The 22,741-nt window shown below is 54.5% G+C and overlaps 5 protein-coding genes across 5 annotated transcripts; 1 reads left to right on the top strand and 4 right to left on the bottom strand.

Moving 5' to 3' along the window:
- Positions 1-154: 154 nt before the first annotated feature.
- QC764_123320 (uncharacterized protein) lies at positions 155-1,582 on the bottom strand (the record flags this gene model as incomplete). The annotated part of the gene is made up of 1 exon (XM_062943567.1): positions 155-1,582. One exon carries the CDS (start codon positions 1,580-1,582, stop codon positions 155-157), a length of 1,428 nt encoding a protein of 475 aa, XP_062806705.1.
- Positions 1,583-2,467: 885 nt separating this feature from the next.
- FAS1_2 (beta subunit of fatty acid synthetase) lies at positions 2,468-8,681 on the bottom strand (the record flags this gene model as incomplete). The annotated part of the gene is made up of 3 exons (XM_062943566.1): positions 7,687-8,681; positions 2,635-7,616; positions 2,468-2,578 (listed from the first exon to the last, which is right to left on the bottom strand). The coding sequence occupies exons 1-3, from the start codon at positions 8,207-8,209 to the stop codon at positions 2,468-2,470; spliced, it is 5,616 nt and encodes a 1,871-aa protein (XP_062806704.1). The 5' UTR covers positions 8,210-8,681.
- Positions 8,682-9,508: 827 nt separating this feature from the next.
- Positions 9,509-10,594, bottom strand: QC764_123305 (uncharacterized protein; the record flags this gene model as incomplete). Its single annotated transcript, XM_062943565.1, has 1 exon — positions 9,509-10,594. One exon carries the CDS (start codon positions 10,592-10,594, stop codon positions 9,509-9,511), a length of 1,086 nt encoding a protein of 361 aa, XP_062806703.1.
- A 64-nt stretch (positions 10,595-10,658) lies between these two features.
- Positions 10,659-17,911, top strand: FAS1_1 (beta subunit of fatty acid synthetase). Its single transcript, XM_062943564.1, has 2 exons — positions 10,659-16,448; positions 16,507-17,911. Exons 1-2 carry the CDS (start codon positions 11,252-11,254, stop codon positions 17,583-17,585), a joined length of 6,276 nt encoding a protein of 2,091 aa, XP_062806702.1. The 5' UTR covers positions 10,659-11,251; the 3' UTR covers positions 17,586-17,911.
- Positions 17,912-19,245: 1,334 nt separating this feature from the next.
- On the bottom strand, positions 19,246-22,538 carry QC764_123290 (uncharacterized protein). Its single transcript, XM_062943563.1, has 2 exons — positions 20,616-22,538; positions 19,246-20,553 (listed from the first exon to the last, which is right to left on the bottom strand). Exons 1-2 carry the CDS (start codon positions 21,347-21,349, stop codon positions 20,313-20,315), a joined length of 975 nt encoding a protein of 324 aa, XP_062806701.1. The 5' UTR covers positions 21,350-22,538; the 3' UTR covers positions 19,246-20,312.
- Positions 22,539-22,741: the final 203 nt, after the last annotated feature.

Raw genomic sequence — 22,741 nt, 5'->3', positions numbered from 1 at the left:
CTTGCCACAGCTTTATGGAACAGAATTTCCTACAATTGTTCCTGTGATGATTTAAACGGGAAAAACTGTCATCATATTCGTTACAAGATCTTCTAAACGCCAACACGCTTGCTGTTCTCTTTCTAAATTCCTGAAATAATCAAAATGTGTGAAATCACTTCCTCTCATGAACCAACCTCCCCCTCACCCACACCTTCTTTGTATTCCTATCATCACCATTATATACCCACTTCGCAATCTTCTCCTCCCAACTCTCCCATCCAAACACATCGACATTGCCCTCCTCCTCCTCCTCTTCATCCACCTCATGAAGTCCCACAAGCTGAGCATCCCACTCCATCCCCACCTCCAACCCACCAATCTTGTCCTCCATCCCCACAACCTTCGCCCCTCCCCTCGTAGCCAGGTACAAAACCTCCTCCACGCTCAACTTATCCCTCTCTTCCGACTTCCCCTCATCCATACAAATATGCCTGCTCACCAAAACCGCATGCCTCGCCGCCTCGAGCACACTAGGCGAGTACCCCCCGCTCATATCCGTCCCCAGCCCAACCTCGATCCCCTTATCCAACAACCACCTCACCCTCGCCGCTCCAGAGGTAATCGCCGAGTTGGAGCAAGGGCAATGGCTGACTTTGCTCTTCCTCTCCGTGACCAAATCCGCTTCTTTTTCTGTCAGGTGCACCGCATGCGCCAGGATCGTTCTTGGCGTCAGCAGCCCAAACGTGTCGTACACCTCTGCGTAGCTATCCCCTGCGTCTGGGAATAGACTCGCCACGAGGGCTATCTCGTTTTTGTTTTCACTGATGTGTGTCTGAACAGGGAGGTCGGTTTCTTTTGCTAGTTGGCCTAGCTCCTTCATCAGGGGGGCCGAACAAGCGGGTGCGAAACGGGGGGTGATGATGGGGGTGATTAGCTCCATCTTTGGGTCTTTGGACAAGACGTGATCGATGCACTGCTTTGTTTTGGCGAGGGATTCCGCTGGGGATTCGTCGAGGTAGTAGGATGGGCCAAGTTGATCCATGCATACTCTCCCGATCAGGGCGCGCTGGCCAGAAGAGAGGCACAAATCTGCCAGGAGATTGGTGGCGGGGACGTCAATGGTGGCATAGTACGCCGCAGTGGTTGTGCCGTGAGAAAGTGTCTTGCGGATGACACGGGAGTAGACCTTTTGGGCTTTTGGGAGCGAGGATAAAGACGCCTCCAAGGGGAAAGTGTAAGTGTTCAACCAGTCCAGGAGGGTCGAGTTGCCAAAGAGGCCAACGTTGGGATACTGCGAGGCATGGAGGTGGGTGTCGATGAAGCCGGGGAAAAAGAACTGGCCGGCTTTGGCGACAACCATGTCGGTATCATCAGAGGGCCAGTTCAGCTGGGGGAGGAGTGTGCTTTTGGCCTTGGCGATGTCGGTGTCCGGGGAGACAGCGACAATGGTGCCGAGACTGTCAACTGCTACGGCGGCATTGTGAAGATACTCGAGTTCGCTGAGAGTCTTGGAGTGGATGAAAGTGCCAAGGAAGATCTTGTTCTTCGCTGGTGGCCTTGTCTCGCTCACGGCAGCGGTGGAGAAGCCGATATCCCCCATTTTGATGATGTGATAGTCTTGGAAATGGCAAACGGCTTGTAAGTTTTGTCAGAAGTAAGATCCAATCGTGAACAAGGAGGTTGGTTGTACTGTGTTCCGGCCGTGCCTGGTCGGTCTTTGCTTATCAGTCCAACACTCCGTCCGTCGTATCTCCAATTTATCTGGATCGAGATAAGTGTCGCAAAAGTCGCCAAAAAGCCCAAAAGATCAAGTCCGGAAACAAAATAAACAGGAAAACTGTTTCTTATCTATTTCTGCCAGGTTTCAGAAGTGAACAACAAAGTCGATGACAACCCGCGCTTGGCAGCGCCAGCGGATATCCCCCCGCCGGGAGTGGAGTTCGGCTCTCTGCGCCCCCGAACGCGGGTCGCCGCCTGCGGGGGTCACGGGTGCCGGCGTTGCCCGACCAGGCCGAGAGCAAGCACTCTTGCAGCCGATCCGAACCGACACAGCCCGCCATCACGCTAGAACAACAAAGGAAGGACGCAACTTTTTAAAGCTTCGCTCGCTGATGAAACGATGAAACCGACAGTTTGGTCAACACTAGAACATGTGCCTGGGTGGCACCGTCATTGCCCCTGGTTTGACAGGTGTCAGGTGTCAGACGTCACGTCACACTGGATGAACTCGTTCGGCAGTTGACCTGATAATCAAAAAAAGCTTAAAACATAACCTAGTAATAAGATGCCAACATAAAACGCCCTCAAAATCTACGCAGACAAATCCCATGCGCGCGCTCTATGGCGACGTCCCATCCCGAGGCCGTCGATCTAAATCATGATGTACACATCCTTTTCAAGTCCCTAGTTCCCAATTACAACATGTATGTATGATAGATAGTATAGTCCCTTTCGTCTAATCCTTTTCTCGTATTCATCCATGGGCTCAGAGCTGCGCTGTGGCAATGGCGGCCGCGTGGTCATCGGTGTATGTGATGGACACGTTGACGTATCTGATACCAGCCTTCTGAGCGGCTTCTTGAGCGTAACCGTGCAGCTACAAGCGAAAAGTTAGCTTATGATCACACCAGACGCAGGATCCGCTTTGCATACCTTGACTGTTGGTGAGCCAGTGCTGTCTGAAACGATCTCAATATCCTTCAGAGCCGCACCCGCTCCTTGTCCCTGGACACGCAGGGCCTTGAAGACGGCCTCCTTGGCACTCCATCGGCCAGCAAACGCCTTCTGAGGCGACCGCCCAGTGGAGGACGAGAAGCAGTACTTCATCTCGGCCTCGGTGAAGTTGCGGTCAAGGAAAGTGTCGCTGTTGGTGTTGATCGACTTGATGTCCTCAATATCCATACCCACCTGAGTGTTGGCCGTCTCAAGTGCCCTCGCGGCCTGCCCAATCATCATCTCCAAAGCTGCCTTGCCGCTCTGAGGAGAAGCAGGCGTGGCGGAAGCAGTCTTCTCAGAAAGCTTCATGAAGTTGGGAGGGAAGATGAGCTGGCCAGTCTTCTTGTCTTCCGTGACGCGAGCATCGGGGTTGAGGAGAACCTGGCTGAGCTGCTCATCGGTATATGGGGGCTTGTCCTTTGCAACGAACAGCGCGTTGTTGATCAGGCCGTTGTGGAAGTACGTGTAGGCCTTCTTCTGGCGAGCCTCAACCCTAGTCTTGTACGAGTTGAAGGTCTGCTGGTCAAGAGTGGCATACAGATACTTGGGGTGGATACCGATAGCCTGAGCACCCTTCTGGCCGAAACCAAAAGAGGTGACCGAGAAAGCCTTGACGCCATCGGTCTGGAGAGTACGGCTGGGGTAGACGATGTGATCAAACTTCTCCATGATGGCGTCGACGTTGTCAGCGTTGCGGTTACCGGGCACGAGACCACTGTTGAGAACCTGCAGGCAGCCGTTCAACATCCAGGCACCGGCTGCACCCTTGGGATGACCTGTGAGATACTTCTGGAAGATACCCATGACGGCATTGCCCTTGGTACGGCCGAGATGCTCGAGCTGTTGGCAAATAACAGAAGACTCGTTCTTGTCGTTGGCCTTGGTGGACGTGCCGTGGAAAGAAGCAACGTCAAGATCGTCGATGGTGAGACCCCAAGTGGCCAGAGCGCCACGCAGGGGAGCGATGCTGGGATCCTGCTTCCAGAAGTTGTTGCCAAAGCTGCGCAATACCTCGCGAGTTTGCCTCTCGGCCTCCTTCTCGATGTGCCTGGCCCGATCTGCGACATACTCCTCAATCTCACCACGCGACCGACCCTCAGACTTGAGAGCCTCAGCCTCGTCGGCGAGGTATTGGTGCTCGGCTTCCTTATCACCCTGGATCTGGCGAGTGCGCCTCTCGATCTGGCGCCTTCTGTACTTGATGTCCAAAAGTGGCGAGGGGAACTTGCCAGAATGCTCACGAGCGGTGGTGAGAACACCCTGGCCGGGAGCAGGGACGGAGCGTCCGATCTTGTCAGAGGCGGTCGTGGTGAGGGCAAGAATGCCCCAAATGGGAACACCCATGTCGAGAGCGAGCTTGGCAGTCATGATGACCTGGAGACCGGCACCCTGAGCTTCCATGAAGCCGTTTCTAGTCGTGGTGGTGGGTCTGGACATCTCGGCAGGAGTGCGGCCATGGGCCATCTCGTCAACAGAGTTGCTGGTGGCTTTCATGTTGGCGAACTCGTACGAGCCCTCCTCACCAAAGTCATCATAACCACCGACGATGCAGATGCGGGCCTTGCCCTCCATGATGGTCTCATAACCGATGTCGACGGATTCAACAGCAGTAGCGCAAGCACCGACGGGGGTCTTGATGGGGCCAGAAGACGAGAGGAGCAACATGTTCACCCACGCAGCGATGGTGTTGATGAAGGACTCCTGAAGAATGTCGTTCTGGACCGGCTTGTCCTTGTAGCGATCGACGTGCATCTGGCGGAGAGCCGTTGATCCACCAAGACCACCACCAATGCAGTTGCCCACTTCGGACACATGGACATACTTGTAGAACTCGAAAGGGTCTGTGATACCAGAGGACAAGAGGGCCTCGGCAGTCGAGACGAGAACGTACAGAGAAACGGGGTCGACTTGGCTGATGATGTCCTCAGGGATGCCGTAGCGCTTGGCGTCCCAGCCAGTTGGGATCTGACCAGCAACGAGACGGTCGAAGCGAAGGGCCTTGGGAATCCAGAGGGATGCCCCCTTCCTCATACGAACAGTGTACTCGCCACTCTCAGGGATCTCAAAGACCTCGACCTTGTCTCCATGCTCGCGTTTGAACTCCTCGGCGGTCTCCTTGGAAGTCTGGAAGGGATCCAGATCCTCCTCAATGACGACCTCCTGGAGGAGCTGCTTCTTGTTGGGGTCATAGCCGTCGAACAGCTCGGGCTCGATCAGACGGATACCGGAGTGCTCCAAGATGTACTTTTCGTACTTGGCCTTGATGTCCTTGTCCTCCACAGGCTCGCCAGTCTTGCCATCAACCCAGCCGGAGTATGGCTGGCCCTTGATGGGACCGTTGTGGTTCCTGATGAGACCCATCATCCAGGCCATCTCGATGCAGCCCTCCAGGGAGAACTCGCCGTACGCCTCCATCTCCCATCTAGTCCTCGAGTTGCCCCATGGACCAACCTCGGCGAAACCAGTAATGACGACAACCCTGTCGAGATCGACCATGCCCTTGAGCTTGTCGTTGAGAGGAGCAACCTCGGACTTCCAGTCGGGAAGGGTGGGGAAGTCGTACTTGAGATTGGCGCGAGGCTCGATGACCTTCTTCTTGTAGAGGACCTCCGAATCTTCACCATTGACAATCTTGTTCTCGACAGCGGTCTCCTTGGTGACGGCACGACGAATCTCGCTGGTCTCGGTGATGGACTTGCGCTCCTTGGTCATCACCTCGTTCAGGTTAGGAATAAACTGGAGACCACCGTTCAAGTCGGCAAACACGGGCTCATTCTGGCACAAATCGACGACAGTGGGAGACATGAGTCCAAGAAGGTTGAAAGCCATTTCCTGCTGCGAGAAGGTGCGCACGCCAAAGTTTTCGACAGCCTCGGCCACCATGTTGTTACCAGCCATGAGACCAGTGCCACGGGTCCAGCCGATGATGGCACCGCAAATGGTGAGGTAGTTAGCCCAGTCCTCGGCATGCCACCTGTTGAAGAGAGTCTCGAGGCCAAGCTTGGACTCGGAGTAGAGACCGTCACTGCCGAACGTGCCGTGGTTGGGAGAAAGGGGAAGAATGACCTGAGCAGGACGGGTCTCGAAACCACGGGCGGCCTTCTGGGCCTTGACGTTTCCGAGAAGACGGATGAGATTGGTGAGCATGATGCGGTGAGCAAGCTCAGACTTGGAGTCGATGCCATCGATCTGGCGACCCTGCTCAGAAATGGCGGCAAAAGGAACGATGAAGTCCAAGTCCCAGCCAAGGCCGGTCTTGGGGTCATAGATGTACTCGACAAGGGCGTTGACATCCTGAACACTGCCCTGGTTGAAGGGAACGACCACGAGCTGAGAGCCGCGCGAGCCATAACGAGCATACATGGACTGGTAATACTCGGTCACCTCACGGGAGAAGCGAGAGGTGGTGACAACAACCTTGGCACCGCCAGTGATGAGGCCCTGGAGAACCTCGGCACCGATGGAGCCAGCTCCAGCACCAGTCATGAGCACATACTTGCCAGCAAATGTGACACCATCCTTGGCGGCTTCCTCCAAGCAGTCAAGGTACAGGCTGGTGAGCTTCTTGCTGTAGTCCCAGCCATGCTGAGTCTTCTTGCGGAGATGGAGGAAGGGAATGGTCTCAGTCTTGCCCTTGGGCTTGGACTTTTTGACGAGACCGGCGGCGGCGCTGGCACCCTTGCCGTTCTCCTTGGGAATGATCTGGCTCTCGTTCATGCCAAGAGAGCGGATGATATCACTGTACAAGCTCTTGATCTCGAGCTGCGATGTCTTAGGAAGCTTGTGCTGCTGCTTGATCAACTTGTAGATCTTGGACAGATCATTCTGAACCTTTGTCCTGCTGCCGTACTCGGAAATCTTGCCACCCTCGGCCATTTGCTGGACATAATGCTCGAGCTTTCTGCAGCTAGCGCGAGGAACCTCCTCATACTTCATGTTGCCGCGAGCATCAACAGTGGTGCGTGGGCCGGTAGGGACCGCAACATCCTTGTACACAGGGTCGGCAGAGAGCACCTCCTTGCAGTTCTCGATGAGCATGGCACCGAGCTCTTTGGCAAGCTGATAGGTCTCTCCACGCTCTGTTGGGCAGTTGTCGATGTGATATTGCATGAACTCGAGGAGAGCTGGGTTGGAACGGTTCATGATCCGGATACTTTTGCCAACAATTTCACGGTCAACAGCCTGCAACCGCCCGAAAATGATGTCGTAGTACATGCTAAGAGCATCCTGACGGGCCCAGTTCCATGACGAATCGTAAACGCGAGCCTTGAGCGGCGTAAAGACGGGCTCAATGCCAGAGGCGTAGAAGTCGCCATGCTCGGCCATCCAAAGATCAATCTGGGCCTGCAAGACCTTGGAAGACTCTTGGGAGGCCTGGAAAGCCTTGTCTCCGGCACGAATGTCCACCTTGAGATATCTCGCAGTGAGCTCCAGCTGTTGCTTGAAAAACGTCTTCTGGTCGCTGGTCAGAGCCTCAATCGCCGCCGGGTCCATCATCATGCCGCCGCCGGAACCGCCGGCTGGGCCAGCAGCCGCAGCGGTGGACAAGCTGATGCCAGCGCTGGCGGCGTACTTCTGGGATACGTCGTCGAGGAAAGCCTTGGCATCAGCCTCGGACCCCAGACGCGCGGCTGGCTCCATAGTGATGGCCAGCAGAAGAACTCCGTCTTGGCGTCCGGAGCCCAAACCCCACCTCGTCTCGAGGTACTTCCTCGCAGTCGTAATGTTGAATCCACCGGGCATCTTTGAAGAAATCAGACGAGCGATAAGACCCTGGGTGGTCTTGCCGAGGTTGCCATCGAAAGTGGCCTGCAACGCAGCACCGAGCTCATCAAGCGGTGTATCTTCGGGCTTTTCGGGTGTCGAGCCAAACTCCTTCCCGAGGTCACCGACGATTTCATTCTGAAGTGTGGATTTACCTGTGTTTCTCGTTGTCAGCAAAACTCCAACATAAAGGGTTTTTTTTTTTCAGGGGTCGCGAGAACATACCACCAACCAAGTCCTTGATGGCCTTGCCCAATGGAATGTCAGATGCTCCCTTCTTGAGCTTCTGAGCAACCAAAGCCTTCACAATGTCAACGGCCGGCACCGGCGCATCGGGCACCGAGGCAGCAGGGCCAGCACTCGGTGGTGGAGGTGCCGCCGCAACAGCAGCTGGGGCCGCCGCAGCCGCAGCGGGAGCACTGGAAGAGCTTGGCGCGGCTGCTACCGGCTCAGGCTCCTCTTCAACTGGATCGACATCGTAGTAAATCTCTTTGGCGTCCTTGTTGTAGCAGAGAATTTGTCTTTGAACTGACTTTGCGGCGTCGTAAGCTTCGTACTTGGAGGCGAGCGTCCTCTTGGCCATTACACCAAGGGTATCAGCGGGACCGATTTCCACGATACGCTCGGCAATCTTCTCGGCGAGAAACACATCTTGTGTCTCAATCCATCTGACAGGAGAAGCAAACTGGTAGGCGAGAAGCTCGACAAGGAGCGTGTGGGCGAGCTCCTGCTCAACTTCGGGACGCATCTTGGAGGGGCTGCTGGAACGTAACTTGGGAAGAAAAGAAGAAGCAGAAAGAGAATATCGTAGGGGGTATCTTCTATGAACAAGCGGTGGTCATGAACCGTTCCCAGTGAGACCCGGGGGGGAGAATTGGCGTGATGGTGGTGGTGGTGGTAGATTAGTGGGAGGGTCGATGCCGTCGCCGAGTTGGTGAGGTGGAGGGAGGGGAGGAGGGGCGGGAAAAAGGTTGGACGAACAGGCGAGGGCGTGCCTGAGAAGAAGAGAGATGAAGATTAAGACGGACCCAGCTCGTTCCACGCAAGGGGCTTCGGGGATGCGGAACCCAGACTTTTGACAGAGGGGGGCAACTGGAATGACAAGATAGTCGTGAGACCGGGGGCAATAGACAAAAAAATTGGGAGCTACCGCGTCTTCAAGGTGCAACTGTTGAATGAATTTTGGGCTCGGCAGACCCCTGCAAATGGGAGTGCCCCCCCATGCCCGCTGGCGCACCTTGCAAGCTGCTTCTCAACCAAACTCTGGACCTAACCTGATTCAGCCTAGCGCACCTCTCACTAGCTACCCCACAGTGTTTGGAGCAGACAGCGACCGAAGTCTCGATACCTCCGCTCGACAGCCGTCACCGCCGAGTTTCACCGCAGCCCAATGTCTCCCGGTAGAGAGCAAAAAGCAGAGAGCAGGCAACCAGCAAAAGGACAAGACCCGAGACTCGACGACTGTGCTCCGTGTCCTGGACACTTCGGACACGCCTGTCGGACCGTTTCAACCTTGAGCCTCATTACTGCATGGCGTCATGATCCCGGAGATCCGGATAGACCTCGGCCGTGTGTGCTCCTCTGCCAGATGCCAATCATGCCTTGCCAGGGCATTGTAAGCCATCAAAGGCTTGTTTATTGTTTATTTGGACCTTGGCTGACACGCTCTGCAAATTTATCAATCTGGTAGTGGTACAGCAGCACCGCATGGTACCTCTGTCTCCGGCATGTAGAGTCCCTGTAGATCTGGAGATATCAGATGGCTACAGATGGTCGCGGCGCAAGCGGAGAAAGCTGTCGGACCAGATCATCATCCCTTGATGCATGTTTGCCATCCACTATTTTGAACCTTTGGGCCCTAAACATGTGGGCTACAATTCAGTTGACATCGGCTCACACACGATCGTGTGGAATGTTGTGGTTGGCCGTGGGGACTGCCCGAACGGAAAAGAATTACAGTCGAGCTTGTCTCCTGGCGTTCCGTTCACACTGAGTCCTTGGGCTGCAAAGAGAGTTTCCACATTCGGACCTACAAAGTACGTTATTCTCACCTCATGTCTTGATAGTACTTGGTGCGTCCGTCTACTAAAGCAGAGGGACACCTTCTCGGCAACGGAACCGGGACTTCCTCTGACACCCGTAATTCAGAAGGCTGAGCAGATATTCCAGAAAAAGGTGCCGGCCCTGCCTTCAAGATGGCATTGGACCAGTATGTGACTTTGTAGGATGCTGTTCCAAATGTTCCAGTTGATCCGACTGATACGGCAGACCTGCGGCGAGGCGTTGTTATCAACTGGAGATTCCAGACCGGCACTGCCGGCTCCCCGTGGACCTCGACAGGCATCCTCACGGTGGAGCCATGGGAAGCTGAATGAAGAATCTTTGAACCCCCAAAACCTGGAGAAGCACGGAGCCACGGATCTACGTACGGGCACAACGGGATAAAACGCAGGTACGTCGGCGTGCTCGGGGTAAGCACTCGGGGCATGGCCCAATGATGAACAAGATCTGTAAGATGATGCTCGAGATCTCTCCCATATGTCCCGAACTGAAGGAAGGCTCTCGACGCTACACAAAGTCTCGGGTCTAAGAAAAGCCAGGCCTTCCGGAAGAATGGATGCATGGCAAAAGGACCCTCGCCGCTCCGTCCTATCGCTCCGCTATCGAGGGCAGTGATCTGTGTGGGCAGTGGCGGGCTGAAGTTTGCTGGGGTTGGTGGATGGCGGGATACGTCGGGACGTTCGGATGGAGGTATCGATACATGATGGGCAGATGTGGGACATTGGGGTCGTCGCTGTGACAGGTGGACCAAGTGGGGTTGCCGCTGTGGAACCCTCTGTTCGCGGGTTGGCCGGATCTCAGGCTCGGCAAGGTACAGCGCATTAAGCAGGTGCATAAGCCTCGCCACAAGTACACTGTGCCAGACAGTGCACACAACGAGGGGTCCTGTCGACAGGGGGGGATCTGGGTGCGGATGTGTCGTGCCATCCCCAACAAGATCCCAATTTTTTTTTGGCGAGCGACGAAGCAGCCGCCAGCCGTGGATTCGCAGGGAGACAGCCGAATTGCGTTGGGCCTTTTTACGCGTTGCCATCCCCCAAGGTCGACACCAGTGGAGGGACCACATCCACATCTCCACCCGATCCGGGAACCACGAGGGGCTTCTAAACTGCTGCTGACTGCTGCTTGCTTTCCTCCGGTTGCTGTTCTCCTTCCTTTCCGTCCGCTTCCTTCTCCTGAGATTGATCTTGTTCCCCCGCCACCGCCCTTCCCCGCCATCTCTCGCCGCCCCTCCTCCCTGGGCTGATAATACACTTCCCACCCACTCTCCTGGGCTTGAGAAGACACGAACGAACGAACGATCCAAGGGCAGGTCTATCTTAGGATTCCAGTCCCTCCCTCCTCTCCCACCTGCCACCTCCCATCAGTCCCTGTAAGCCTGCCTCCTATCTTGCAACCTATGGCACCCTCCCCCACCACCCCCCTCGTGCTGCGCCAGTAGTTCGTTTGCTCACCATCCAGTCAGCATTGTCTTCGCGGTTTTCGACGCAGAAAAGCGAATTGTTGCAGGTAGTTTGATTCTTGAACTCTCCCAAATCGTTGTGCTGGTATGTGATCTTTTTTTTTTTTTTGTATTTGATCGTCTGGCTGGCTCACCGCCAAATTGGAGACGAGACGAGGGGGGGTGGTGCCATTGGTTTGCAACAGAAAGCTAACAAGACCCAGGGAGTTCATAAGAGACCAACAAGTCCACTTCTTTATTAGATACGATACCCCTATATCTTTCATAATGTACGGTTCCGGGACCGGCCCTCAGACGGGCGCCGTCACACCTAGATCGTCAGCCTCGCTTCGTCCCCTTACAGTTTCCCACGGCTCTCTCGAGACGACGTTTTTGATACCCACTGGCCTTCATTACCATGCCTCCGAGCTCAAGACCCGTTTCACTGCCAGCTTACCTGCGCCTACCGACGATTTGGCTCTGGACGATGAACCATCTTCGATCCCGGAGCTGGTGGCTAGATTTATGGGCTTCATTGCCAACGAAGTGGCCGAGGGCGAGGATGATGCACAGGGCTCGTATGAAGAAGTGCTCAAGCTCATTCTTAACGAGTTTGAGAGAGCATTCCTCAGGGGTAACGATGTCCACGCGCTTGTCGCGAACCTGGAGGGCATCGATGCCAAGAAGTTGGAGGTGATCCGCAGCTACTTTGCTGCTAGATCTGCCACAAACAGGGCGATGAAATCCCACCAGTCTGCTCTTTTCCGTGCTGCCGATGAGGACGCTGCCCGGATCTACAATATCTTCGGTGGACAAGGCAACATTGAGGAGTACTTCGATGAGCTCCGGGAGTTGCACACCACCTACCCATCATTTGTCGGCGAGCTCATTTCCAATGCCGCCGAGCTCCTTCAAACACTTTCCAGCCACCCCAGTGCTGAGAAGCTGTACAGCAAGGGTTTGGATATCACCCACTGGCTCCACCACCCCGAATCGACACCAGATCTGGATTACATGGTCTCAGCGCCTGTCAGTTTCCCGCTCATTGGTCTCGTGCAGTTGGCCCATTACGCTGTCACCTGCAAAGTCCTGGGCCTCCACCCCGGTATTCTTCGGGAGAGAGTCACTGGCTCCACTGGCCACTCCCAGGGTATCGTTTTGGCTGCCATTACTGCGGCTTGCGACTCGTGGGAGTCCTTTGAGGAGCTTTCCAAGTCCGCCTTGACCATTCTCTTCTGGATTGGTGCCCGCAGTCAGCAAGCTTTCCCCAAGACGTCTATGACCCCCACCCTGCTCCAGGATGCCGTTGACAACGGAGAGGGTGTGCCCACCCCTATGCTCAGTGTTCGCGATCTGCCCCAAAGCGAGGTTCAGAAGCACATTGACCTCACAAATCAGTATCTGCCAGCCGATCAGCACATCTCTATTGCCCTGATCAACAGCCCCCGAAATGTGGTTGTTGCCGGTCCTCCAAAGTCCCTCTGCGGTCTGAATGCTCAGCTCAGGAAGGTCAAGGCTGCCACCGGCATTGACCAGGCCAAGATCCCCCACACGCAAAGAAAGGTTCGCTTTGTCAACCGCTTCTTGCCTATCACGGCTCCTTTCCACAGCAAGTACCTGGAGGATGCCACGAGCTTGATTGACGAGGATCTTAAGACCGTCAAGATCGACGCCTCGTCACTCGGCTCGGCTGTGTATGACACCAACACTGGAAAGGACATTCGTGACTCTGTCAAGGGCAATGTTGTCCCGGCTTTGGTTCGCATGATTACCAGCGAGGTTGTCAACTGGGAGAAGGCCACCGTTTTCCCGCAAGCCACTCACATCTTGGACTTTGGTCCGGGAGGTATCTCGGGCCTCGGTGTTCTCACCAGCAGAAGCAAGGATGGCACCGGTGTTCGCGTCATCCTGGCTGGCACCGTCAGCGGGACCGTCCCCGAGGTTGGCTACAAGTCTGAGCTCTTCGACCGTGATGAGGAGCACGCTGTCAAGTACGCTGTTGATTGGGTAAAGGCGTATGGGCCTCAGCTCGTCAAGACTTCCAGCGGGCGGACCTATGTCAGCACCAAGATGAGCAGACTGCTTGGTCTCCCGCCACTTCTGGTCGCTGGTATGACCCCTACCACCGTCCCCTGGGACTTCGTGGCCGCCACCATGAACGCTGGGTATCAGATTGAGTTGGCCGGTGGCGGTTACTACAATGCCAAGACTATGACCGCTGCTATCCACAAGATCGAGCAGGCCATTCCTGCCGGTCGCGGTATCACTGTCAACCTCATTTACGTCAACCCCCGTGCTATGGGCTGGCAAATCCCGCTCCTTGGCAGGCTCAGATCCGAGGGTGTTCCCATTGAAGGTTTGACCATCGGTGCCGGTGTTCCCTCCATCGAGGTTGCTCAGGAGTATATTGAGACGCTTGGCTTGAAGCACATCTCGTTCAAGCCAGGTTCCAGTGAGGCCATCCAGGCCGTTATCAACATTGCCAAGGCCAACCCCGACTTCCCTGTCATTCTCCAGTGGACTGGTGGCAGAGGTGGTGGTCATCACTCGTATGAGGATTTCCACGCCCCCATCCTTACCATGTACGGCCGTATCCGCCGCCAGGAAAATCTCATCCTGGTTGCTGGCAGCGGTTTCGGTGGTGCTGACGATACCTATCCCTACCTCACCGGTGAATGGTCCACCAAGTATGGCTACCCCCCCATGCCATATGATGGTTGCATGTTCGGCAGCCGCATGATGGTTGCCAAGGAAGCGCACACGAGCAAGGCTGCCAAGCAAGCCATCGTCGATGCCCCAGGTCTTGATGATGCTGCTTGGGAGAACACTTATAAGGGAGCAGCTGGCGGTGTTATCACTGTCATGTCTGAAATGGGTGAGCCCATCCATAAGCTCGCCACCCGCGGTGTTCTCTTCTGGGCCGAGATGGACCAGAAGATTTTCAGCCTCCCCAAGGAGAAGCGCCTCGTCGAGCTCAAGAAACAGAAGAGCTATATCATCAAGAAGCTCAACGAAGACTTCCACAAGGTGTGGTTCGGTCAGAAGAAGGACGGAACCGCCGTGGATCTCGAGGACATGACCTACGGCGAGGTTGTGCGCCGCATGGTTGCCCTCCTCTATGTCGAGGATGAGAAGCGCTGGATCGACCCATCCTATGCCAAGCTCACGGGTGACTTCATCCACCGTCTTGAGGAGCGCTTCACCACTTCTGCTGGCCAGCCATCTCACTTGCAGAGCTATGCCGACCTGGACGAGCCCTTCGCTGCCGTCGAGCGTATCCTGTCGCACTACCCTGATGCTGAGACCCAGCTCATCAACGCCCAAGATGTTCAGCACTTCTTGCTCCTGTGCAAGCGTCGTGGCCAGAAGCCTGTCACTTTCGTCCCCACTCTCGACGGCGATTTCGAGTTCTTCTTCAAGAAGGATTCTCTCTGGCAGTCTGAGGACCTTGGTGCCGTTATCGGCAAGGATGTTGGCAGGACCTGCATTCTGCAAGGTCCCATGGCGGCTAAGCACGCCACCAAGGTTGACGAGCCCATCAAGGAGATTCTTGACAACATTCATGAAGGTCACATCAAGGGTCTCACCAAGGACCTCTACGGCGGTGATGCTTCCAAGATTCCCACCGTGGAGTACTTCGGTGGTGATCTCATTGACAAGCCACTTCCGTTGGATATTGACGGCCTCACCATCGCTGTTGACGCCAGCAAGCACACCTACCGCTTGAGCTCATCTCCGGCGACGGAACTCCCTGATGTTGAGTCTTGGATCAACATGCTTGCCGGTACTGAGCGCAACTGGAGATACGCCCTGCTTCGGTCCGAGGTCATTGTTCAGGGGCAAAAGTACCAGACCAACCCGATGAAGAAGATCTTTGCTCCGGCCAGAGGCTTGTTTGTTGAGATCACCAACCCTGATGATCCTGCCAAGACTGTCATCGTGGTCAAGGAGCAGCCTCGCCATAACCGCTATGTCGAGGTTATTGAGGTCAAGCTTGATGGCAAGGATGAGATTGTCGTCAGCTTGATCAAGGATACCACTGCCCTTGGCAAGTCGGTCGCCCTGCCGCTCCGCTTCAAGTACCGCCCTGAAGCTGGGTATGCTCCTATTCACGAGGTTATGGAGAACCGCAACAACCACATCAAGGAGTTCTACTGGCGTGCATGGTTTGGTGATGAGAAGTTTGATCTCGATGCTCCTGTCACCAGCAAGTTCGACGGCGGCAAGACTGTCATCACCAGCGAGGCCATCAACGACTTCGTCCATGCCGTTGGCAACACCGGCGAGGCTTTCGTCGACAGACCCGAGAAGATCATGTATGCCCCCATGGACTTTGCCATTGTCGTTGGCTGGAAGGCTATCACCAAGCCTATCTTCCCTCGCACCATTGACGGTGACCTGCTCAAGCTTGTCCATCTCTCCAATGCCTTCCGCATGATGCCAGGTGCCGAGCCTCTGAAGAAGGGCGATGAGGTCCACACCACCGCCCAGATCAACGCCGTCATCAACCAAGAGTCTGGAAAGATGGTCGAGGTATGCGGCACCATCACACGTGATGGCGAAGCTGTCATGGAGGTCACTTCTCAGTTCCTGTACCGCGGTGTCTACAACGACTTCGAGAACACTTTCCAGCGCAAGGTCGAGACGCCCATGCAGGTGCACCTCGCTAGCACCAAGGATGTCGCCGTCCTTCGCTCCAAGCAGTGGTTTGTTCTTGACGATGCTAGCCCTGATATCGAGCTCCTTGGACAGACTTTGATCTTCCGTCTGCACAGTTTGGTCAGGTTCAAGAACAGGAACGTCTTCAGCCACGTGGAGACCCGTGGCCAGGTTCTTGTGGAGCTTCCCACCAAGGAGATCATTCAGGTTGCTACCGTCGACTACGAGGCCGGTGAATCCCACGGCAACCCAGTCATTGACTACCTCCAGCGCAACGGATCTTCCATCGAGCAGCCCATCAACTTTGAGAACCCCATTCCTCTCAGCGGCAAGACCCCTCTCCAGCTGCGCGCCCCTGCTTCCAACGAGACTTATGCCCGCGTCTCTGGTGACTACAACCCCATTCACGTCTCTCGCGTCTTTGCCGCTTATGCCAACCTGCCCGGCACTATCACACACGGCATGTACTCCAGCGCTGCCGTCCGCAGCTTGGTTGAGACCTGGGCCGCTGAGAACAAGGTTGGTCGCGTTCGCAGCTTCCACGCTTCTCTTACTGGCATGGTTCTTCCCCATGACGATCTCAATGTCAAGCTGCAGCACGTCGGTATGGTTGCCGGTCGCAAGATCATCAAGGTCGAGGCCAGCAACAAGGAGACGGAGGAGAAGGTCCTTCTCGGCGAGGCCGAGATTGAGCAGCCTGTGACGGCTTATGTCTTCACTGGTCAAGGTTCTCAGGAGCAAGGCATGGGTATGGACTTGTACAACAGCAGTCCTGTTGCCAAGGACGTTTGGGACCGTGCCGACAACTACCTCTTGGATACTTATGGTAAGTGTCACTTTTGCATTTTCGCCTCGCTGTGTGGCATGTTACTAACAGGCTGCAGGCTTTGCCATCTCCAACATCGTCAAGAACAACCCCAAGGAGCTCACCATTCACTTCGGTGGTCCCCGCGGCAAGGCCATCCGTCAAAACTACATGGCCATGACCTTCGAGACAGTTGCCGCCGATGGCTCCGTCAGATCTGAGCGCATTTTCAAGGAGATCGACGAGAAGACCACATCGTACACCTACCGTTCACCAACGGGTCTGCTTTCCGCCACCCAGTTCACACAGCCCGCCCTGACCTTGATGGAGAAGGCAAGTTTCGAGGACATGAAGGCCAAGGGTCTTGTGCCCAGGGATAGCACCTTTGCTGGTCACTCTCTTGGAGAGTACTCTGCTCTGGCTGCTCTCGCAGATGTCATGCCCATCGAGTCTTTGGTCTCTGTTGTCTTCTACCGCGGTCTGACCATGCAAGTCGCTGTCGAGCGTGACGAGCAGGGTCGCTCCAACTACAGCATGTGCGCCGTCAACCCCAGCCGCATCAGCAAGACCTTCAACGAGGAGGCGCTTCGCTTCGTGGTCAGCAACATTGCGGAGAGCACCGGCTGGCTCTTGGAAATCGTCAATTTCAACATCGCCAACATGCAGTATGTATGCGCCGGTGACCTCCGTGCCCTCGACACCCTCGCTGGCGTTACCAACTACCTCAAGCACATGAAGATCGACATTGAGCAGATGCGCAAGGACTTCCAGCCCGAGATGGTCAAGGAGAAGCTGGTGGAGATCATCCAGGCGTGTGCCAAGGAGACCGAAGCCAAACCTAAGCCCCTGGAACTCGAGCGCGGGTTCGCCACCATCCCTCTCAAGGGTATCGACGTGCCCTTCCACTCTACTTTCTTGCGGTCTGGTGTCAAGCCCTTCAGGAGTTTCTTGCTCAAGAAGATCAAGCAAACCACCATCGACCCTGCCAAGCTCATTGGCAAGTACATCCCCAACGTGACGGCCAAGCCGTTTGAGTTGACCAAGGAGTATTTTGAGGATGTGTACCGCCTGACCAACTCGCCCAGAATCGGCCACATCCTGGCCAACTGGGAGAAGTACTCTGAGGATGGTGCCGCGGCCCTTCAAGGAGAGGCGTAAATGAATTCAAACTAATGGGTGGATGGGACGATTATGTGAAAAGGAAATGGCAAGGAAAATCGGTTTCTCTACCAAAGCATGGCTGCATGGAACTTTTTCTTTTTCTCATTGTAGATGTTGTACATTTTTTCTTGTACTCTTTGATGAACCCGCACATTTTTGTAATGCGTGTCATGTATGGGCAGGCGGTTTAACGGAGCGTTTTTGGGAATTTGGTTTGGTTTGGTTTGGTTTTTATCTGTTTTTAGAAGTCATAAGATTTTACAGGAGAGGAGAAATAGAGCCTGTGGGCGGTACAAGCCGTAAAATGTGTTGGCGTTGCGCTGCGTTGTGTTGTTGTGTTGCTATGTGAAGTTATTCGCAACCCCTTGATGGCGAACAACAGCAATAGACAACCTCATGAGGCGCCCTTACAAAAGTCCTAACGGCGGCTTCGAGAAGCTGACGTCTGTTTCCCCGCAATGAAATGTCATGAAACTTGGGCTCTTGTGGGCACTCTGGATGTCAGACAAGCAAAGCCCCTGGGTAAGGGGAAATCGGAAAGGGTTGTGTGTACAAAGTGGCGTTTTCCAAGGGTCCCCTTGTTTTGGAAATTTTGGGGATGATGGATGATGGGGTGGGCAGCAAAGAAAGGTACAGGTACTTGGTTTGCCGTACGAGTCAGCGCGATCGGGAAGACCTTGCGTGGGAGTTGGGGATCTACAACACTACGAAGGCACCGGACGAATGGGGGGAATTTTCTTGGAGGATGTTGTTGTGGGGTATAGGGCTCAACATTGGGGGATGTGGTTTCTGCCCATGTAGAAAAGGTGGAGATGGGGGGGTGGAGGTGGTGTTGAGTCTGGCTCTCAACAATGCGCACACTGTGGTTGATGGCGGAGCTGGTTTCGGGTTCGGGCATCCGGAAGGGGTTCTCGCCAGGTAGAGGTTTTGGGGTTTGGGAATGGACGGATGGTTCTTTTGGTGGCGACGGCGATGGTGATGTCTGCAGATTTTGGCGGAAAGGGCTGGTAGAATTCTCGGTGATTTTTTGGTCGAGACAGAGCTTCACCCACCGACATTTATTTTGTCTTTTTATCAACCCTGTCCTCGTGATGGATGTACACAAGGCGCTGGGGTTGGGCATAGTTTCCATTATGGGCGAGTTTGTGTTGCTGTGTTGATAGAACTAGATCATGTCTAGGTTGGCTGAACGTGCTTTTAAAACTAGGCATATCATCTCAGTTTTTGAAGAGCTCATCAACTGGGTGTGGTGTAGTGGTTAATTGGGAGTCAATTGGGCAAGTGAGTGAGTGAAGGGTGGAGTGTGAGTCTGAGTTTGAGACTGCCGAGCGCTGCGCACTTACACAAACTCTGGCCTTCCCAATTGGGAAGCAGCCACAGAGCACAGAGCACCTGCTCTCAAACTCACACCAAGCACTCAGTCAAGTTCCTGTCACAAACATGAGATGAACACACAAGCGGCCAAGTCATTCTGTCTAGTTCTTTCCGTTGTCTTTGCAGCAATTATCTATCTTATACCTATCATTCTATCATCATCCACCTTTACCCCTTTCCAAAACCTCCTCACCAGACATGCATATATACCTATCACCGCATCTCAACTCCATGCAAATGCCAAAACGTGAAACATATTGATGAATGTTTTAATGTTGTGTTGGTATGTATGTATGTATAGTTGTTGTATATGTATCGACAAAAGAAAATGCTATGACGTTTCTGTCCATCTGTGACTGCCTTCGTCCCTGTGAGAGGAGAGTAGTTGGGTTAGAGTGCAAGAAAGAAAGTAAAGCCCCTGGTGAGAGCCACGCATATATGCCAGTACAAGTCATCCCCATCATGTGAGCTCATTCCCCTCCTCCAATTCATATCATTTCCATTTCCATCATAACACGCCATTCCACCACCATCCAAGCCCATATTCCAACAAAAGCAAAAAGAAAAAAAAAAGAAAAGAGTAAAAAACAACGTGAAATGCTCCAATAAATGCTACCGTAGATGCCCATGATCATGATGAAATACCCAAATAGATGTCAGAAAAAAGAAGAAGAAAAAAAGGAAAAACTCCCCTTGTCATCATGCTGCCGACAACCTATCCCATACCCAACCATTCCCCTCCATATGCGTTTGTGAGAGTGTGTGTTGAGTGCGCCTGTCCCCCCTTTTCGCCAAGTGTCTGTTGGTGATGAACGATGATAAACAAAAAGAAACGCCATGTCCATTAAACATCCATGCTGACCCGGATTAGTTCCTTTCCAAAAAAGAAAAACAAACAAGAAATCGCTGTCGTGATAATAATAGCAGCCAAAGGGCAAATGACACAATGAAAAACGCTTTTTAAAGTAGACAGGATGGTGAAAAGAAAAACAAGAAAAGGGCCCAGATATAGAACACGAATGGAAAAACACACGGAAAACTCCACAAGGGAAATAAGAGGCGAAACGTCGTCATCGGTGCCCCGTGTTCTCAACCATCTCAGATCAAGGAGGCGTCGCCATGTTCTCCTTATGGGTTCCCAGAACTTTGGGAACCTGTCCGTCTCGTGGTTGGGCAGCAACACGTGGCAGCTGTGTCGGGCGCCGAAAACCACTGACAGGGAGAAGGAAAGCCGGAAAGTAGGGTGTTCCAACCACATCCAACCGCCTTTCGGCCCGAGTACATGACATTGCCGGTGGCAAGGAAAAAGTTCAAAAAAAGACTGCAGCTCAAAGTGTGCAGTCGGTCGGTCTAGTAGACCGGCATGGGATTCGCGAATCGCAGAGGGCTCGATGGTGCCGAGGGCGGGCGGTCACTTGAGTGGGAGTGCCGCCGGCCGAAAATGCTCTGCATGATAGCCCTGGGGTTGATGTTCTCAAAGCTGACCGTCTTGTGAATCAAGGGAACGGGAATGTGGTGGACCTTCTTGGTCTGCCATCGCTCCTTGATGCAGTCATCCACGAGAGTCATGAGCCCGGTAGACATAATGACACTGAGGAATCAAGTTAGCAAGCTGCCCGTGTACAAAATTCAGGAGGTGGAAAGAAAGCTTACTCGGCAACATCAGTGATGGCATCCACGATGGTCTCATCGGCGATCCACATGAAGCAAGGAGGCACCCAGCCACCAGCGTTCTCGTCAGCGAGCACCTGGCTTGGAGACCTTGTCTCGGGAACGATATGCGCGACCGGCGCGCTGGAGTTCCCGTCTCGGATCAAGTGGAAGGACACCGAGTTCAGCTGCTTGTCAAAGTGACGCTTCCAGCTGTACTTGTGGCCCCACCACTCAAATTCGTAGCGCTTGTTGTTCTTGCTGCCCCGACGATGCACATCCACGCGGGCATAGTTGCTGAACTCAAGCTTGATGGTGTTGGTAGGCTGCGGCCTCTGGGCCTTGTGATGATCGAGTGACAGACGAGACAAGTTACTCCGATCGTGGAAGATCTCATCATCGGCATCGGAAGTTGAGTAGCCCGTGCCAGGGCGGCCCAAGGCTGCCATGCCCGACTTCGCGCGGCGAAGAGCCGGCTTTCCACCACCCAAGTTCTTGATCGCGGTCGACATGGAGCGCTTCAGCGTTGGCCTCTCATCGTGATCCCTGGATTGGGGCCTCGAAGGAGCGCCCGGCTCAGTGTACTTGCGCTTCGAGTTGCAAACCTCGCGACCAGAATCCCTCGAGTACCGACGAAGCGAGAATTCCCGCTTGGCCAGATCGTACATGCGAAGATGGAAGAGCTGGATGGCCGTTCTCCTCCGTCCCGTCACCACTGTGTCGATCCGCAAGTTCATGTTTCCGTCGGAAGTAAACTCATCATGGCGAATTGTCAGGCGGTTGAGCGAGGGGAAGAGTTTGGCGAAGTCTTGGGGGGTTGAAGGGCGGACATTGGGCTCGACAAGCTCGCGGCGGTACACGGGAAGCGGCGGGATGCTGTTGTACTCGTAGTCCAACGACTTGTCGTCCAGGGTGGCAATATCCTCAGATGAAGCTGTCGTCGAGGCATATGTCTCGACGGAGGAGCGCGAGTCGAGGGAAGTGGTAGGGCTGACATCGTTTCGGTAGTCGTAACTCCTGGACGTACCACTGCTTCCTGTCGATGCGGGGAGCGCTTCAAGCCAGAGGGACGGGGCGAGGTGTAGAGGGAGGTGGGCGCAGTTGAGTTAGAGCCATATGAGTCGTTACTCCTCCTATTTCGAGATTCCTGGCTGGTGGAGGAGTGACTTGAGCGTGTTTGCCTTTTGGGGGGAGTAGGAGGAGGCATATTGGAGGATGGTGAGGGGTGTGTGTGTGAGAAGGTGGTGAGAGTAGAGTGAAGAAGGGGTGGGGAGGATGGTGAGAGCGTGAGGGGGGAAAAGAGGTGAGGGGTTTGTTCAGACGAGATGTCCGAGTTATGGCTGTTGTTGTTGCTGTTCTTGATGGTGAAGTGGGGAAGAAAAGGGGGGTCCCGAGCTTGGAGGGCCGGTGGGGGTTCAGTATGGTCTTATAGAAAGTGACCCAATATCCAGGGGATGGCGGATTGGGCGGCAGCGAGCTCAGCGCCGTTGAAGACCTTGGGAACTGGAAAGGGTCCGGAATAGTATGCCGGAGTCGAGCCAGGGGCTGCAACTACAGAGACAGGGTTGCAGCTGCGTTGTTCGGGGTCTGCAGGTGTCAGGTAACTTCTTAGGTTAGGTCGGGCATTAAACGCGGGGAGCTGGCGTCGTGCGTTTTGCTGAGGTGCCGTGGTTGCTTTGAATCCTCGACAGGTCGAACGAACAAATAGATTCGGGGCGGCAGAAAAGTGAACAGGTGGGTTGTGCAGATGTAGACGCACAAGCAGGAGCAGGAGCAGAAGCAGAAGCAGAGATGCCTTGATGCGTTGATACGTTGATGCGTCGCGGCGTTGGATGAAGTGTCTTGGGATGCTTCACTAGCGGTTGACAGATCATACAGGGCCCAGATAGTGTAGAAGCACTTCAGGTCGATGGATGGGGACGTCGTGATTTTAAGAATTCCTACCATGTAAAAGAGCCTGGTGCAACCCCATTAATGCTGCTGCATAGAACGCTCAGGAAAAACGGACCTCCCCCCTTCGTGCCCCAGGCCAGCCAGGATGGTGCGGTCATCGGAGACGGGCAGATGAGGTGCACATAGAGGCAGTACATGCCATCGCCCTCATCCGCCCATTTGTGCTTCACCATCAC

The sequence above is a fragment of the Podospora pseudoanserina genome, chromosome 1 (assembly GCF_035222485.1).
Source record: "Podospora pseudoanserina strain CBS 124.78 chromosome 1, whole genome shotgun sequence".
NCBI lineage: Eukaryota > Fungi > Ascomycota > Sordariomycetes > Sordariales > Podosporaceae > Podospora > Podospora pseudoanserina.
This window is presented reverse-complemented; position numbering and strand designations above follow the sequence as displayed.

Excerpts from the sequence above, each read along its gene's own strand:
- FAS1_1 (XM_062943564.1), top strand. The coding sequence starts at position 11,252 with ATGTACGGTTCCGGGACCGGCCCTCAGACGGGCGCCGTCACACCTAGA. Across the intron at positions 16,449-16,506 it reads CTACCTCTTGGATACTTATG|GCTTTGCCATCTCCAACATC; the intron begins GTAAGTGTCACT and ends AACAGGCTGCAG.
- QC764_123290 (XM_062943563.1), bottom strand. The coding sequence starts at position 21,349 with ATGAACTTGCGGATCGACACAGTGGTGACGGGACGGAGGAGAACGGCC. Across the intron at positions 20,554-20,615 it reads GCCATCACTGATGTTGCCGA|TGTCATTATGTCTACCGGGC; the intron begins GTAAGCTTTCTT and ends TTGATTCCTCAG.